Source organism: Musa acuminata, chromosome BXJ2-3, assembly GCF_036884655.1.
Source record: "Musa acuminata AAA Group cultivar baxijiao chromosome BXJ2-3, Cavendish_Baxijiao_AAA, whole genome shotgun sequence".
Classification (NCBI taxonomy): Eukaryota; Viridiplantae; Streptophyta; class Magnoliopsida; order Zingiberales; family Musaceae; genus Musa; species Musa acuminata.
The window spans coordinates 31,183,063-31,199,629 of NC_088340.1; the positions used below are offsets into that span (position 1 = coordinate 31,183,063).

At 37.7% G+C, this 16,567-nt stretch overlaps 2 protein-coding genes and 1 pseudogene across 2 annotated transcripts; 1 reads left to right on the top strand and 2 right to left on the bottom strand.

The window, feature by feature from the left end:
- Nucleotides 1-70: 70 nt before the first annotated feature.
- Nucleotides 71-5,258, bottom strand: LOC135607694 (ras-related protein RABA1f-like; annotated as a pseudogene).
- Nucleotides 5,259-12,023: 6,765 nt separating this feature from the next.
- LOC103978384 (pathogenesis-related genes transcriptional activator PTI5) lies at nucleotides 12,024-12,946 on the top strand. The gene has a single exon (XM_009394163.3). The coding sequence runs from the start codon at nucleotides 12,171-12,173 to the stop codon at nucleotides 12,720-12,722; it is 552 nt and encodes a 183-aa protein (XP_009392438.2). The 5' UTR covers nucleotides 12,024-12,170; the 3' UTR covers nucleotides 12,723-12,946.
- LOC135607693 (ethylene-responsive transcription factor 2-like) lies at nucleotides 12,829-14,016 on the bottom strand. The gene has a single exon (XM_065099694.1). The coding sequence runs from the start codon at nucleotides 13,874-13,876 to the stop codon at nucleotides 13,061-13,063; it is 816 nt and encodes a 271-aa protein (XP_064955766.1). The 5' UTR covers nucleotides 13,877-14,016; the 3' UTR covers nucleotides 12,829-13,060.
- Nucleotides 14,017-16,567: the final 2,551 nt, after the last annotated feature.

Sequence of the window (16,567 nt, forward strand, 5' to 3'; positions counted from 1 at the left end):
TCCTACTCTGAATTATAAACAAAGACTATACAGCAAATCTGCTAACCCAGTAAAAGAGACAACAGAAACGAGAAGAAGAACCAACAAATCATTCAACTGTGATACTTTTTGTTTGGTACAATATTTACTAGAAAAATAATAATCAGTGCAACGTAAACTTAAATAAAGAAGATAACAACGATACAGGCTTTGTAAGGTGCGAGAGAAGAAATCAAATATTTTGCTCCACATCTGATCTACGCTGAACAACAACCAGCTTTCTTAACAGCAGATACATCATCATGGGTGCCGATGTTGATGGTTTGACCCTTTGGCAACGTTGTGGGATCATCACCAGCATCGAGCGCCTTCCTGCTTGTGACACGATATATCTGGGTGAGTACTTCTGTGAAGGCATTGTCCACGTTGGTTGATTCTAGAGCAGATGTCTCCATAAAGAAGGAGTTCTCCCTCTAGGCAAAAGCCTTTGCGTCCTCCACCGTGACAGCCCTGAGATGGCGCAAATCCGCTTTGTTGCCCACAAGCATAATCACAATACTGGAATCAGTGTGATCCCTTAGCTCCTTCATCCATCTCTCCACATTCTCAAATGTCGTATGCCGAGTAACATCATAGACGAGAAGGGCCCCGACTGCTCCTCGATAATAAGCACTAGTGATTGCTCGGTATCTATCAGAAAGTGTTTGTCTTTTTTTAAAAATTTAAAAAAAAGTTATCATGCTTTAATATTTTACAAAACTTACTAGAAAGTAGAAACAATAGCAATGCTGTTCTAGAACGTCCAAGAGTTAGACAATGGCCCAAAAGGTAGCTGGGGTTTGTGATTGCAGTAAGCAATTCACGTTGAACAATGAAACAAGATATATTATTTATTTGTATAAAGATGTGCTCAGTCGTAAGAGTATGTATAATCAAAATAACAAATGGAAATAATAAACTAAATCAAACAAAAAACAATTCAATTACTTGATGAAATTTATATTAATTAAAACATCATCTTAATAATTTGACCTAACTAATCAGAAAAGGATTGATGTGCTAAAAAAAAACACCAAAATTACTGCTACTCTCTCTCTTATACACACACACACACACACACACAAGATCATAAAAGTCCAAGAGAAAAGAGCATAAAAAACTACCATATTATCTATGGCTCTAGACCATACTATAGAGGGTAGCTAAACAAATATATGATATTAGGACACAACTTATATTTGTTAATTGGCCTATATGCAAGCCAAACATTGTTACTAACAAAGTGGAGAACTGATCCACATCTTCGTTCTATAGCCAGAACCAGTCCAAGTCTGAATCAGGGTGGGGGGATACATCCAACCCCATTTCCACCAAGCTTTATGCTAGATAAGGAGTTTCGCAATCCACAAGGCTTTATGATACTTGGGGTTTATCCAGAAGGATCATTTTGACTATTACTTGCTCAACAAAAGCAAAAAAACTTCCAGAGGCAATGGTGGAAGAACAAAGTTCATACTGCATAAGCATATATGCCACATATGCAACATGTTACTTGCTACCCAATACAACAATGTCCGAAAACCAATTTCTCTTCTAGTGTCAACACCTCCATAGAAAGACAACAGCCTCTAATCGTTTAAAACAGGAGATGGACAATCTTCACCAGCTCCATTGGGTCAATGTGACGCAAGCCACTTCAACATGGTCCACTGGTTTGTCAAGAAATCTCAATCCATTGATGGATCAGATCAGGTTGGACACATGTTCCCATACTATTAAGGTTCTTCAAATTGGACAAAAGCATTAGGCAGACAGGAAGGGTGCACGCCAAGCTATCTTAACCTACTGAGATAGTAGGTCGAATTTGCATTATCCCTAAGTGTAAATATTGCTGCAATTGTAATATATCTAACTCAATCTAACCTGACATGATGACCACCCAAATTTGGACAGCGATATTCACAGGCAATTTTCCTAACACACGTTTGATTAAAGAGCAAAAGAAAACCTATTGCCCAAATTAAAACAATCAAAATTCTTATATAGGTACGCAGTCATTCTGACTTCTAGCATCAGTACTGCATCAGTCAGCGTAATGGAATCTAGATGCCTAGACACAAGTACACCGTAATAAGCATTGGCATTTTTAGTAAAGGTTCATGGTAACAGATCTTCATTTGATACCTAACAACTTCAATTTGTAATCCCCATGATTGTTCAGCATCACCCATAAACTAATTAAACAGATTGAAAATACAGTGGCATGTTTGTGATCATGGACACCTTTTTCACTATAAAAGAAAACTTCTTTGGACCTTTAAGTTACAAGTACACCGATACCTAGTTTCCTCTTCATAAATCTGAATCTAATAAGATAAAACCCTCCATGATATCAATCAACAAATAATTATCAGCAAGAGATGTCCAATTCAGACATCGAAAACTGTTTTCCCAGGTGAGGTGATGCATTAGGATCATCCAACTGCATAAGCATTATATTCAAACTGGAACTTAATACATTGGGGACGGAAGAAAGCGATTTGAATTACCATATAGTTCTATGTTACATGGTAGAAAGAACTGGAATTCACATTAGAAATATTGAGAGTGGTCCAAAACCAAACATGTGAAGACCAAGTAACCAGTTAATGAAGATATCATTTGCCATCATTTATTTTCTAAGTTTATAAAACTATGGAGATTAATGGTGAAAGTCCAAAGCTTGCACCAATTTTTGCATTTACAAAAGGAAGCAATCAGAGAACCAAAGTTATAATGCAAGAAAGAACAATATTGTGATTAGATGCATATGACCATAAAAAGCTCTCGGATGGAGGACAGTTGAATTCAAGTAGGTACCACTTATCAATCTTCATCAGATCCATTGGGTCGATCTGAGCCCATGACACTCAATATGACCCATTGGACTTAACAGCAAGACCCGAATGAAGAAATCTTGATCCGTCGATACATCAGATCAGGTTGAGCATATGTTTCCACACTAGTAAAATTTAATAAATTGAACAAAATCATCAGGCAGTGCATGCCAAGATATCTGGTTCTTCTAACATAGTAAGTCGAATCAAGTTATCCCTAACCAGATGTTTTGTGACCACCCTATTTTGGATGTTGACATTCATGGGCAATTTTCATAACATTCATTTGCTTAAAGAGCAAATGGAAACCTAACGCACAGACTAAAGCAAACAAAATTCTTCCATAGGTAAGCAGCATTCTAACTTCTAGCATCAACACTGCATCAATCATTATCAAAGATTCTAGAATGACTAGATGCAAAGGACACCATGATAAGCATTGGTATTTTTAGTATAGATTCATGGTAACAGATTATCATTTGGTACCTGACATCAGCATCAAAATAAACTATTTTAACAGACTGAAATATACAGTGCCATGCTTGTGATCATGGAAACCTTTTTCACTATAAAAGAAAACTAAGGTTCTCATATGTGTATAGTCCTTGGAAGAAATCCAGGAACGACCAAAAACATGAAAAACTTTAGGTAATAGGATATGAATCTTTAATTTTGATAACATACCTATTATGTTTGCTCTCTTATTTGTATCGTTTCCCCTGAATTACAAAGTAAGAGTCAACTTTTATACCGACACCTAGGTTCCTCAAAGATCTGAATCTAATAAAGTAATGTTCTCTATGATGTCAACAAACACATGATTATCAATGAGAATAAAACAGAAAGAAGATGGTCCATGATGTCCAATTCAGACATGGAAAACTGTTTTCCCAGGTGAGGTGATGCAGTAGGAACATCCAACTGTTCACTATATCTTGAATCTGGAACTTAACATAATGGGGATCGGAGGGGGCAATATCAATCACCATTGACTTCTATGTAACACAGTAGAAAGAACTAGAATTCACATATAAATATTGAAAGTCGACCAATAGCACTTATTTTAGATCACTATGAGTGAAAAGAACTTCATACAATGCCCAGAAGCATGTGAAGACAAAGTAACCAGTTAAGGAAGATAATGTTTGCCATCAGTTGTCCTCTAAAAGGTTATGATGCTATAAAGATTAATGTTGAGATTCCAAGCTTGCACCCATTTTTGCATTTACACAAGTGAAGAAATCAGCAACACTGAAGTCATATTACAAGGAAGAACAATACTGTGATTAAATGCATATGATCAAGAAAACTCCTACATGGAGGACACTCGAAGGTGCTCCTTAGGAAATTTAGTTTTGACCTATCTAGAATGATTATCTACACACAAGATCACTATATGTTTGTTTATATTACAAATTCTTCACGACTGAATTAGCAGTAATAGGAATGACGAGGAGACCTTGGACTAGAATTACTTCTTTTCAAAATGGGGACCGGACCTTGCACCACCTTAGGCCGCAGAGTTCAAAACGTAGGCAGGTAGTGCACACGGATCAATCTAAACCCATTTAAGACTACAGAGACCATGGATGGACATCATCCATCCATCCACCATATAAGGTGAGGAATGCACGGCTTGATCGCAATAGAAATCCAAAGCCTCAGCTCCGATAGAGCGGAGAGAAGTTCTATCATCCGACAAGGGGGCCACATAAGACAAGATGTCTGTCCGTAGTATCCAGTTCTCATGATTGCAGAAACTTCCAAAATCCCCATCGATAACAGATCAGGAGCTTTGGCATGGAATAATCTAATAACGAGTGCATCATTCACATCAACTAGAACCCATCCACGGGAACCCTAATCTCTTTACGGAATCGAAACTAGCGGGCACGAGATATTGGGAGAACGACTGCACCCCAAGCCCGATCCGACATCCAAGCATCCGAAACCGGCCAAAAGATCAAGGATAATCGAAGAAAGGCGCATAATAAGAAACCGACTCCCTCCGATGGGGGGAGATCGGATCAGATGCGATGGTATAGCGAATCGAACCTTTCTTGGCCGGCGGTATCCCAAATCTGGGCCTTAACGACCTTATCCTCGACGCGGATGCTGCGGGTGGCGAACTCGACGCCGATGGTGGACTTGGACTCGAGGCTGAACTCGTTGCGGGTGAACCGAGAGAGGAGGTTAGACTTCCCGACGCCAGAGTCGCCGATGAGCACCACCTTGAAGAGGTAGTCATAGTCGTCGTCGGACCTGTACGCCATTCCTCAGCCTCCGCCACCGCCGCTTCTATCCGGCGATCAGATCCGCGCTCCGTCTGGCTCAGCGTGCCTCTCCAACGCCGTCGCTCTCCTTCGACTCGGAGGAAGTGGGAATGGGTTGTCGCAGGGGAAATGAAACGTTTCGGGGGAGACGGTTTCTCTTCTTTTTTGTACTTAATATTAAATCTTTTATTAGAATTATTTTGTTTGCTAACGATTATGTTTGTTATTAACGATGTAATTAATTAAAGACAAGCAGTTACTGCTGCCCTTTAAAAGAAGGATGACGAGGGGAACGACGTCATCATCCCTTCTATTTCTGACCATTTTCTATTATTATATAATTTCTGCTTCGAAAAAGAAATAATATTTTTGTAATAATATATATATATATATATATATATACATATATATAAATGGAGGAAAATTTTCGTTTCATTTTTTTTTTGTTAATCACATGTACAAATTTTGCTATTACCAGACTGCCTTCATAATTTGACCGTGACACCTTGACCTTTTGTTTTGCTCATTCTAAGTAGAATTTGATCGAAATAGTTGACAAGATCCATTATATTCAAAAGTATCCAACCATATATATACATATATAATCATTTTTATCAAAAAATAAATATATATTAAAAAAGCCAAGATGAAGTATTTATTACCTTTTTTTTCTCAAAGAAAACTAATATAAAACTGTTGTTTAGTGTCACTGAGGTATGCCTAAAATTGATTATAAAGATATTATGGTCAACTAGAGCTTAAGTATTTTAGATTAGTGATTTATTTTAATGAAGTCAATAGGTCAATTATCTCATCAAATCCTATTGTAATAATTAATGATATCGGATTGAATCTAATATTTGAAGTATTATGAAAAATTAGAATAGATCTGATTTTATTAGAAGTAGGATTAGTTTAAAAAACTAAACACATTTAATATGACTTTTTAGGTTAATTTCGATAATTTTGGCCCAAGTCTGTCACACTTAAAAAGACAATAATAATTAGATATAATTATAAGATACTTGATACAGTAGTATGTATCTTAGGAAAAGAGTAGTACTACTACTTGGAGTGCAGCGTTATCCATTTTATGTTGATCTTAAGAATAAAATTTGATCTGCAACATCTGAAAGCTTCCATGATCTATCTCTATTATTACTTTTTTTTTGTTTAGAAAAAAAAATCTACTAAGATTTCACTACTCTACCAAAAGACTTAGATAAATCATTTTAGATCCATCCATCCATCCATCCATCCAGACAACCTAATGTGCTCTCAAATCACCTTCTCTAAAACAATACAAGATAACTACTGAATGTAGTCGTAGCAGAAGCTATCAAGCTATTTGATGTTTTACAAGCCATAGGCACTGTCGATTTAGAGTTTAGCGAGTCTGCTAAGAAGATTGATGAGCCCGTCTAAACTTGAAGTTGTGTGAAACTATTATTGATCGAAACTATTGCTGAGTGGGGATTTATTCTTGAGATACATTAGACTTGCTGCACAGCATCTTCCACAGTGATCTCTATCACCCTGAAAGACTCAGTATTAAGTTTATTGTAGCCTATAGGTATTTTTGCCATTATAGCTGAAGAGTATTATTACACATCTTCAGACCAAGCAATTCTAACGTAGAGTCAATGTAATATATAATAATGTAATGTACGCATTTAAGGCATTACGAATCAAAATTGATTTGTAATGTAATGATATATTATAAATCTATGGATCCATAGTAGCATAATTTTTTATTTATTTAAATAATCCTTCTCTTAAAGCAAGAAAGGATTGAGTAAATAATTTTTAGCTCTAAGTAGAACGATGACATTTAAGAATATTTCAAGTGCTTATATAATCATATTTAGTATAAATAATAATAAACCATTAACTACCATGATTGTTTAGATATCTAAAATATATATTTAAAACTTGTAATGTCATGAATATTAAGGTCATCGAGATGAGTAGGAGAAGCGGTGGTTTTGCCGCTAATAAGATGTAGTCCATTTGTATTATGAGTGAAGCTAAGGGAAGGTAAGGCTTTTATTGAGTTAAAAGCTGAGCAAACAAAATATATAAAAGGATAATGGATCTGCTGGTCTAACACCATATTTATTGAGAAAAATAGAGAAATTATTTTCATTAATAAGGCAAGAAAAATAAGGAGATTAAACACAAGCTTGAATCTAGGCATGTATTTAGGATAGAAATGCTTAAGAGAAACAGTTCTAAAGACAACATCCCAATATGCTTTATGCCTATCAAAAAGCTTTCTCAAGATCTAACCTAATTATTACTGTAGAATCTATGTCCTTAGAAGAATACATACAATGAGCAGCTTCCTAATTACAATTAGAATATTATCATAAATATTATGCTTAGGAATTAAGATAGAACATTCACTATTAATTAGGGTATTAAGAAAAGTTTTTAAATGATTGACTAAAACTTTGGTCATAATTTTTTAATTAACATTAGCCAAACTAATAGATCAGAAAAGTAATAAAAGCATGATTATAGAAGGATTGAAAATTTATGAGAAAATAAGAAGAGAGAGAGAGAGAGAGAGAGAGTATTTTAATAAGATTTACTCTTGCCCATGCCCACAGAGATAACAACTTTATAAATCTCATTAATACTGAAACTAGATATTAAAGAATCTGTATGACCATTAGAGATTTGAGGAGTAATAGGCCAAGCATGATTATTAAAATATTTATTAATAGTATTATTCTAGAGATCAAAATAGTGTTTAGAAAAAAAAAAGGGTGCAAAATTAGGGTGGTGTCTTGAATAAGATTGTTATTAATATCACAAATTCCTCATATAAAATTTTTATCTTTGTGTTACACAACCAAATTATGAAAGTATTAAATATTTTTGTCACCATCATTAATCCAATGATATTTAGCCTTAGCCTACCATTTGAGATTTAATTATTTAATAAAGGTCATTTGATAGTTATAAAGAGAGGAAAGCTGTCAGAGAATAGAATTAAAATGAATAGCATTATCCAGCTTAGATTCAAGATCAATAATATATATATATATTTTAATAGTATCTAATTTAGTTTCAAGCATAGCTAAATTATTCTTATTTCAGTAAGAAAAAACTCTATAAGCCTTATAAAGATTAGGGTAAAAAAAGTAAAATGGGATTCATTAGAATTAGTAGGAGCATTCCAAATAGAAGAAATCAAATCTCTAGTTTTAGTATAATGAGTTCAAAATTTTTGAAATCTAAATAGCTCACTTCTATCATAATTGAAACTTTTTTGAATGGTATCTAAATTAGTTTCAAGCATAGCTAAATTATTTTTATTTCAATTAAAAAACCCTATAAACCTTATAAAGATTAGAGTTAAAAGCAAAATGGGGTTCATTAGTATTAGGTGGAGTATTCCAAACAGAAGAAATCAAATCTTTGGTTTGAGTATAGTAAGTTCAAAAATTTTGAAATATAAATAGCTTACTTCTATTAAAATTGAAACACATTAAATTCATTTTAAGTGGAGCTTGATCAGAACAAATTCCAGGAAGATAGTAGACACAAGAATTTCCATAAGAGTTAATTTATAAATCATCTTCAAAAATTCTATCTAATCTAAAATAGATTGTAGCATGACCTCTTCTATTATTACACCGAATATAATTCGATCCAGAAAAATATAAATAAATAAGATTATAATTTTTTGATAAAATCACTACAAGCATGAGATGAAGCATTAATAGAAAATTATCTACCTCCTATTTTATCCTTTGAATGCAAAATACAATTAAAGTCTCCCATAATCCACCTATCTATGTCATGTCAGGAAGACTTAAAAGCAAAAAATTGATCCCATAGCTTGTTGTGATAAAAAATAGAGGTATTAGCAAAAACACCAGTTAAAAGCCAACGTTTATCATTCTAAAATTAAACTATTGTATAAATAAATTAAGATTGTTTGGATATCATCCAAATATTAGAGGACCAAGCAAGAATAGTTCTACCGGAAGCTCCTTCAACTGATTGAAAGTCTTTCTTGCTAAAACTTTTAATAGCTCTCACAGATTGTTTTGCATCAGCATGAGTTTCCTATAATAATAATAATAAAAAAGGTTCTTGTCTTCTACAAAGAAACTCGAGGAGTTTATTCCATTATTAGCATATAAAAGATTTATTTCAGAAATATAGCAAGGTATTTTAAGATTTATTTTACTAATGGTTTCAAATCAAAATGGGTATATCTTGGAAGCCAAGTATATACCTTTGAAAAAAATATAAATATGTCATAGAAATATCATGATCTTGAACTAGGTTAACAAGAGGATTCGTGGAATAATAAAGAGCACGGGCTATTCTTTTGGTTTCAAGAGTTTTAGCATGTCTCCAACAGTAAATTTTGTAAAGACAAAAATAATAGCTAATCGATTATTGCCGACCTATTTATTAATCTCGATAGGATCTTAGCGATTAAGGGTAGAAGAAGTTATAAATTGTAAAGAATGATATGAATCCATTAAGTTGTTAGATTCTCTTGATATGATCTTAGTGATTAATGGTAGAAGAAATTATAGGTCGTAAAAAATGATATGAATCCATTAAATTATTGAATTCTCGATTCGAAATGGATATAGAAGAAAAAAATTTTAGAGCCGAATTTGATATAAAATTTTTGATCATAATCATATGAACAAACAGAGGAAACCATGTAATCTATCATATATCCCTATCAAATTCAAATTTTTTGAAAGGGTTTCATGGAGAAGCATTGGAAAATATCATTTCATTAATGAGACAAATGTCATCCACAAAAAGATATCATTGTAGAGAAGGCCTAGTTTTCAAAGCGGAATGAGCGAAAAGCATGTTTAAAGATGAAACTATTATAATAGTAAAAAGATAAGTGGTGTCATAAAAAAGGATGTGTTTTAGTGAGAAATTATCATAGACTCCCTCATGTGTTCTGCCCATGTTAATTCATCAAATAATTTTACCATAATCTCTAACATCAATATCATTACTATTATTTTATATTGGGATGGATAACGTTGAACTATAATCAAATGTTAGATCCCGAGAGTTCTTTTCAATTATTGAACTTGGTTAAGACTCAATCAAAAAGGATTGAGCTTATATAAGGAAGTAGAGGATTGGACAAACGCATCTTTAGACATATTAGGACATTGATCAATTTTATGTTATGTTTCAAGGGAAAAGTAATATTGATTTTGACCTAGATTTAAAGATTTAAATATATTGACTTCTCTTAAATTTGAGAGACAAGAGTCGATTTTAAGTGGAGAACCAAGGAGAGGGGTTATTTAAAAAAATATTTTTCATTCTAATATTTTGTAAAGAGTCCTGAAACGTGAATCTAAATAGAGATAGTGTCTATTCTCGCCATATTTAATTGAAAATTAAGTCACTAAGTGGTAAGTTGAAGCATGATTCTAAGAACTATTCGTGATAATTTATAAAAAAATTAACTTTTATGTTTAAAATTAAAATACAATAGGAGAGAGACCAAATCTTAGGAAGAATATTTTGTAAAACTGGTAGAGGAGGTGATGAAGGAACTTATCGATCAAGTAAAAATTCTAAGATTTTCTATAAAATTATTGTTTATCATTATCAAAAAGGTATGAAATCCTACATTAAAGATTTGATGTGTTCAAGTGAATGATTAAGAAGAGATCCCCAATTATGTGTTAAGAAAAATAACTTTGAAACAAGAATGGAAATCCATGATAATCGTTATAGAGTAGAGGAGATATGACAAAAAAGATCGAAATACTTTTATAAAACATAAGGAGGTAAAGAGGGGGAGAACACGGGCTAAGAGAAAGGAGAAGAGGACATCACTTCAATCGAAATACTAGTCCTACATGCAGTAAGAAAAATACTCTTGATATACTTGTTATTAAATTACTTCAAAATTAATAGCTCATTAATGTTTCATGAGTTGATATTTAATTAATTAATAGTATTCACTTGTATAAAATTTTGATTTGAGTTAATAAGCTTAAAAAAGTTCCCATATCGACAATCCAACATCAATTCTTTTTTAAAATAATTATATATTTAATTATCATAATTAAATTTTTTATATCCTTATGTCAAATATATATGAGGATCTTTCCCTAATGCGATAGAGATGAGTGTAGAAATAATTTGTTTTTATCCATATGATTATAGGATAAGCATAGATAAAATATTTTTTACTTAAGAAAATATAAAAAAATTGATAGATTTTCAAACGAGGATGTTTGATTTGTCTCATCCTAGTGATATTTTTTAAGAATCATCTTGAGGATATATGATTAGAAGAACTAGGATATGTGATTAGAAGAATGACATTATTTTGATAGAGGATTATAATTAATATTTTAAATGATAAATATTTTTTTATTAAGTAATAGTTAAATTTTTATTAAAAATTATCGTATTCAGCAGCAATTCCGTACGTGTAGTAGGAAGAAAGATGCAGGCTGCCACGGCTTGTCGACAAATGTATCTTCCAAAGAAGCCGTAGATGGGAGTTCCGTAATCGACCGGACAAGTAATCCAAGTGTTCGAAGTCGGATTGGTCAAACGTACACGTGGGTCTTCGCTTTGACCGAAACGTCATTGACCTTTCCGTCCTTCCGCTGACTCGTGCGGGAGACAGGTGGGAACCAGAGGGTCCTACATGTCACCATTTGGAGCGCTTATCTCCACAGTAATCTAACCGGGGCTGAGTTATAGACGGGTCCGACCCGATAACACGTAGACCAGTAATAACGATGACGACGTCCTCCGCACTCGGACGAGCGATTCCAACACGTCTCTCCTCCTCTTTGTCTGCGGAACTGGGTATTATTCCCATGGTTTCCAAAGCAATCAATGCTGGCGAATGGCGACAAAGCAAAAGGTCGCTGGTGAGTTACAAGGCCACCTCCGGTTTCTTCTTCTTCTTCTTCTTCCCACCTTCCCTTTCCACCACCTTATCCTTGAATCTACGGGGTTTTCGAGCGCACGTTTATAATTGCCATCGAAGTAGCAGAACCGGGCGTTGATGAGAATCATGGCCGGAGATGAAGACTGCACTCAGACGCAGCTACCCTTCAACGAGAACGACTCCCAGGACGTGGTCCTGTTCGAGGTCCTCCGCGAGGCGTCGGCCGGGCCCCCGCCGCCGCCGCCGCTGCCCTCCTCATCCTCCACCTCGGACGACTCGGGTTCAGGCCCCGCCCGCAGGCGCGCCGGGAAGTACCGAGGGGTACGGCGGCGGCCGTGGGGCAAGTTCGCGGCGGAGATCCGCGACTCGTCCCGGCACGGCGCCCGGCTCTGGCTCGGTACCTTCGACACGGCCGAGGCGGCGGCCATAGCCTACGACCGAGCGGCGTTCCGGATGCGGGGTTCCAAGGCGCTCCTCAACTTCCCACTAGCCATCGCGCTCGCAAGCGGAGCGCCGGCGGTTGGCAGGCAAAGAATTGCGCAGGGCGGTTCCGATGCCGTTCCCAGCACGGTGGAGGCTCAGAACCCGAGGCCGGACCACTCGGCAGGCTTGCTGGAAGCCTCCAAAGCAGGTGAGAGTACAAAGAGTGTTCTCAACAGGCAACTCTGACGTGGTGATTCATGAAGCTTGATGTGAGTAAACTTGGAATCGGATGCAATAGATGCTCAAAATTGATCATAGACGAAGTCCTCTGTCAACCTGTTGAGGCGATTCATCAATTCATTTACTCTGTTTCCCTTTTTATTAAAGACTACGCTCAATATCTGATATTGTAATACATATGCAATCTGGACAAAGCAAAAGAGATGGATGAAACCGATGGACTGAGAAAAGCTTTTGTGTTTGCTGTGCTCTCTTTGGGCTCAATTCAAGCTGTTCATAGACATACATACATGGAAAACAAAGAAACATTTAGCATTGATTTCTCCAAATTTTCACTGTCCCCATTACTCTTGAGACAACAAGCTTTCCAAGTAGTCAGTGCCAAGGTCTTGCAACTCCACCACATCTCTTCGGTTGTTGATCATCCCCTCGATGCTCCTTTCTCTTCTACATGCCGGTCGCTCCTCGTCCAAATCCGCTCGCTCATGAATTGCTGCGGTGCAGCCGTAAACAGAGCATGCCTCGTCGCACAGCGCGCAGGTTGACGGCTGCTCATAGCGAGTGCTTTTGGAGCTCCTGATGGCCGTCTCCAGTGGAAAGTTCAGGTGAGCTCGGGGCCCTCTCATCCTCAACGCAGCTCTGTCATACGCTATGGCGGCTTCCTCTGCAGTGTTGAACGTCCCCAGCCAAACCCGAGCTCCTTTCCTGGATATGTCCCTGATTTCTGCTGCAAACTTCCCCCATGGCCGCCTCCTCACGCCCCTATAATGCCTGGTCGTCTCCCTTTCCGCTCCGGCAGCTGTCGGCCTCGTACTGCGGGCTGATTCGGTAGCAGGAGTTGGGCTGCAGTTTGAGACGCTGCAAGTTCCATCAAGCAGCTCCTCCCACGTCTCAGCCCCCATGGAGATCCATCTCCCAAGGCTTGGAAGTCTTTGGATGAGCGCCAGGTTCTCGTTCCTGCTCTCCAGGTTGGGTAGATCTTCCCAGGTCGCGGATCCAATGGCTGGTCGGTGACTGCCATTGATGAAGCTGGCCCATACGTTCTCGAGCAGCATCTGGTTTGATTCAGACTTCTTCTCCATGAGGGTTGTGGAGCTCAGAAGACGTTTCGGATTGAAGAGAAGCTGTGAAGTTGAATCGCAGAGAAGCCTATATAGCATTGCCAGCGACCACACAGCTCATTGTTCGATTGATGCAAGGAAACTTGAAGTGCTCTCCAAGGATTTTGCTGACATGTATACCACATCATGATCATGCTAGGCAGACTGGTGGATCGTTGACTTGTTACACAACTCCTGATCATTCTTAAGTTGCAGGCCAATCGACAGGTGCTGCTGCATGAAGGTTTCAGATCACTTCTTCCTGAATCATCGCTCCTGCTTTCCTGCACCTGCACGATATCTTTTGTTACCGGGAAAGATCATAACAGTGGGTGTCGGATGTATGTGATGAACGGTTGCTTGTGGTTCATCCATCCATGTATTCTCGTGTTGGATCCTTTTCTTAGGAGTCTTAAGAGGGCAAGACATTCCCCGTGGTTCCTTATGGAGATGGCAAATGAGCTGCTAATCCCGAGTCCTCTTTCTCCTGTTCCTGAAGCAACTATATATATATACACCTTTGCTTGGATATCAGCCGCAAGTAACATCCAATATAGAAGTATTTTTAATGTAATGGGAGATTGCTTTGCATCTTGAGGTCAAGGGCAAAGCTGTGGGCTCATGAAAGCTAGAGTAACACTTCAATTATGATGCTGGCATCGAGAGATGAGCTGTAGATACAATGTATCTGGTGAATCCTGCTTGGGTATTATTGTGTGCTGGTCAACGGAATAGGCTAAAGCTGATGGGACAATTACACCTGTGATTTAATTATACGAGACTTTATATATTGAGTGATCATTGAATCAACCCGATTGGATTCGAGCCAATATGTGTAAGGAGTTTGATGTCGTTGAGAAGATACTTGTGCATCTGTAGATCGATCTTGTGATGTCTAATGAGATTCTTTTGATATTTAGGTTAATTTTGATAATAACATATAAAATTTTTCTAACGAGAAAATCTCTTTATTCTGAAAAAAATCTTATAATTTATTGAGGGACATGTGAATGCAATCAAGCTTATTCAGTAATTTCTTTCACAATCTGACTTACACCTGAAGATGATCGGGAGGACTCCAGCAGCTGCCTCCCAACCGTCCAAATTTCTTTCTCTATACTTTTGTTTCTAACATGCTATCAAAGCCTGAGGTAGGAACTTGCACCTGAAGATGGATCGTGCATAGGGAGGACTCCACTGCAGCAGCCTCCCAACCGCTCACCACAGTTCCTACAGTGATGCCTGCGATTAAAAGCTCCAAAATTTGAACCACACGATGTGCATTTGCTTACAGCTTCATCAGGAACCAGTGATCTTTCTCCTCGTTAGTAGGTTTTATCAAGCTTCCCCGCCGGAATCCATTGCAGCTGCCTCCCAACCATAGCAGCTTCTCAAATCTCGGCTCGTGGACCGTGACTCCATCTTAGTCGCTCCCCCCTCCATCGTTGCTCCCACCGTGACTGCACCCGACGTCGCCATCAGGATCATTGCGTTGGCCTCTTTCGAAGCTGAACAAGGGCCACCATGCCACACCCTCTTCTTCTCCTTGTGCCGATGACATTCTTTATTGTTGCTTTTCCTTTGCCTCTTCCTGTAGAAGCAGAGTTGATGCAGCCTCGCAACTACTCCCCAGCGAGCGACCTCTTCTCCTCATTCTTGCATCTCACTCGAGCGAGAAGTGCCGTTGTCACCATTCTTGCCGCACAGCCATCACTGCCTTCCTATGACAGCAATAACGATTGCAGTTCTTCTTCAACGATCTTCCTCTAGGAATGAAGGAATTGAGACAAGTAACAAGCCGCAACAACTTTCGCTACATCTGTTGCTACCACTTCCCTCCGCATTAAGGCCGACGGAGCTCTTCCACTATACGCCTAATCGCTGCAGATTTCTCATAGATTTCTCTCGCTACAGTTTCCTTGAGCATTACTGCAGCTTCTGTTAGGATTAAGATTTTAGTGCAGTGGAAAACTTTCACGATTTTAAAGAAATATTTGTTTTGATTAAAACCGATTCCGATGAAAATGGTTTCGATTCAAGCTCTTTCGGAGAGAAGTTGAACTTAAAGCTTTCGTAAAAGTGTCAGAGAAGATTAAGGAGGTTTGCAGTAATGTAAATTATACAAATGAAAAGCAAATTAGAATTTAGAGTGGTTCGGTCAATGTGACCTACATCCACTTTTGGATTTCTCCTCTAACGAGGTCACCGGCATCCACTAAAGGCTTTCCTTCAATAGGTGAAGACCGAACACCTCTTTACAATACTTTCTCCTTTTTCTGGGTTTAGGAGATAATCCTTACAAGTCTCACTCCTAACACTTTTATGACTCAAGAATTCAAGATTAAGTCAATGCTTTCGTGCCCTGTCATGTAGAAAATGGTAGGATTTTTATAGATCCTAATGGCTTCAAAATTAGAGCCAAAAAGTGCCACATCCCCGGAATCCGGGGTACCGACGGTACCACCGTGATGGTACTACTGTCGCTGATATGATACTGGCCAGCTACCGCCTGACAAGAGCGGTACCATCACTGGTAGCATTCACTGCCAGCGGTACCACCACCCAGTCTGGGTGGTACCACCGCCTAGATATCCTTGGGGGCACTACTTTCCAAGCAGTGTCACCACCGACCAAGAATTTAGGGGTTGAATTGGCTAATCAATTTGGCCCAATTCAGCCCTATTAAGGGCCCAGTTGGCCCTTAATTAAGTTAGCGGGATTACCTCCCAATCCTAACTTAATTTATGCTCT

Bases quoted from the DNA above. Each gene is read 5' to 3' on its own strand.
- LOC103978384 (XM_009394163.3), top strand. From the start codon at position 12,171: ATGAGAATCATGGCCGGAGATGAAGACTGCACTCAGACGCAGCTACCC.
- LOC135607693 (XM_065099694.1), bottom strand. From the start codon at position 13,876: ATGCTATATAGGCTTCTCTGCGATTCAACTTCACAGCTTCTCTTCAAT.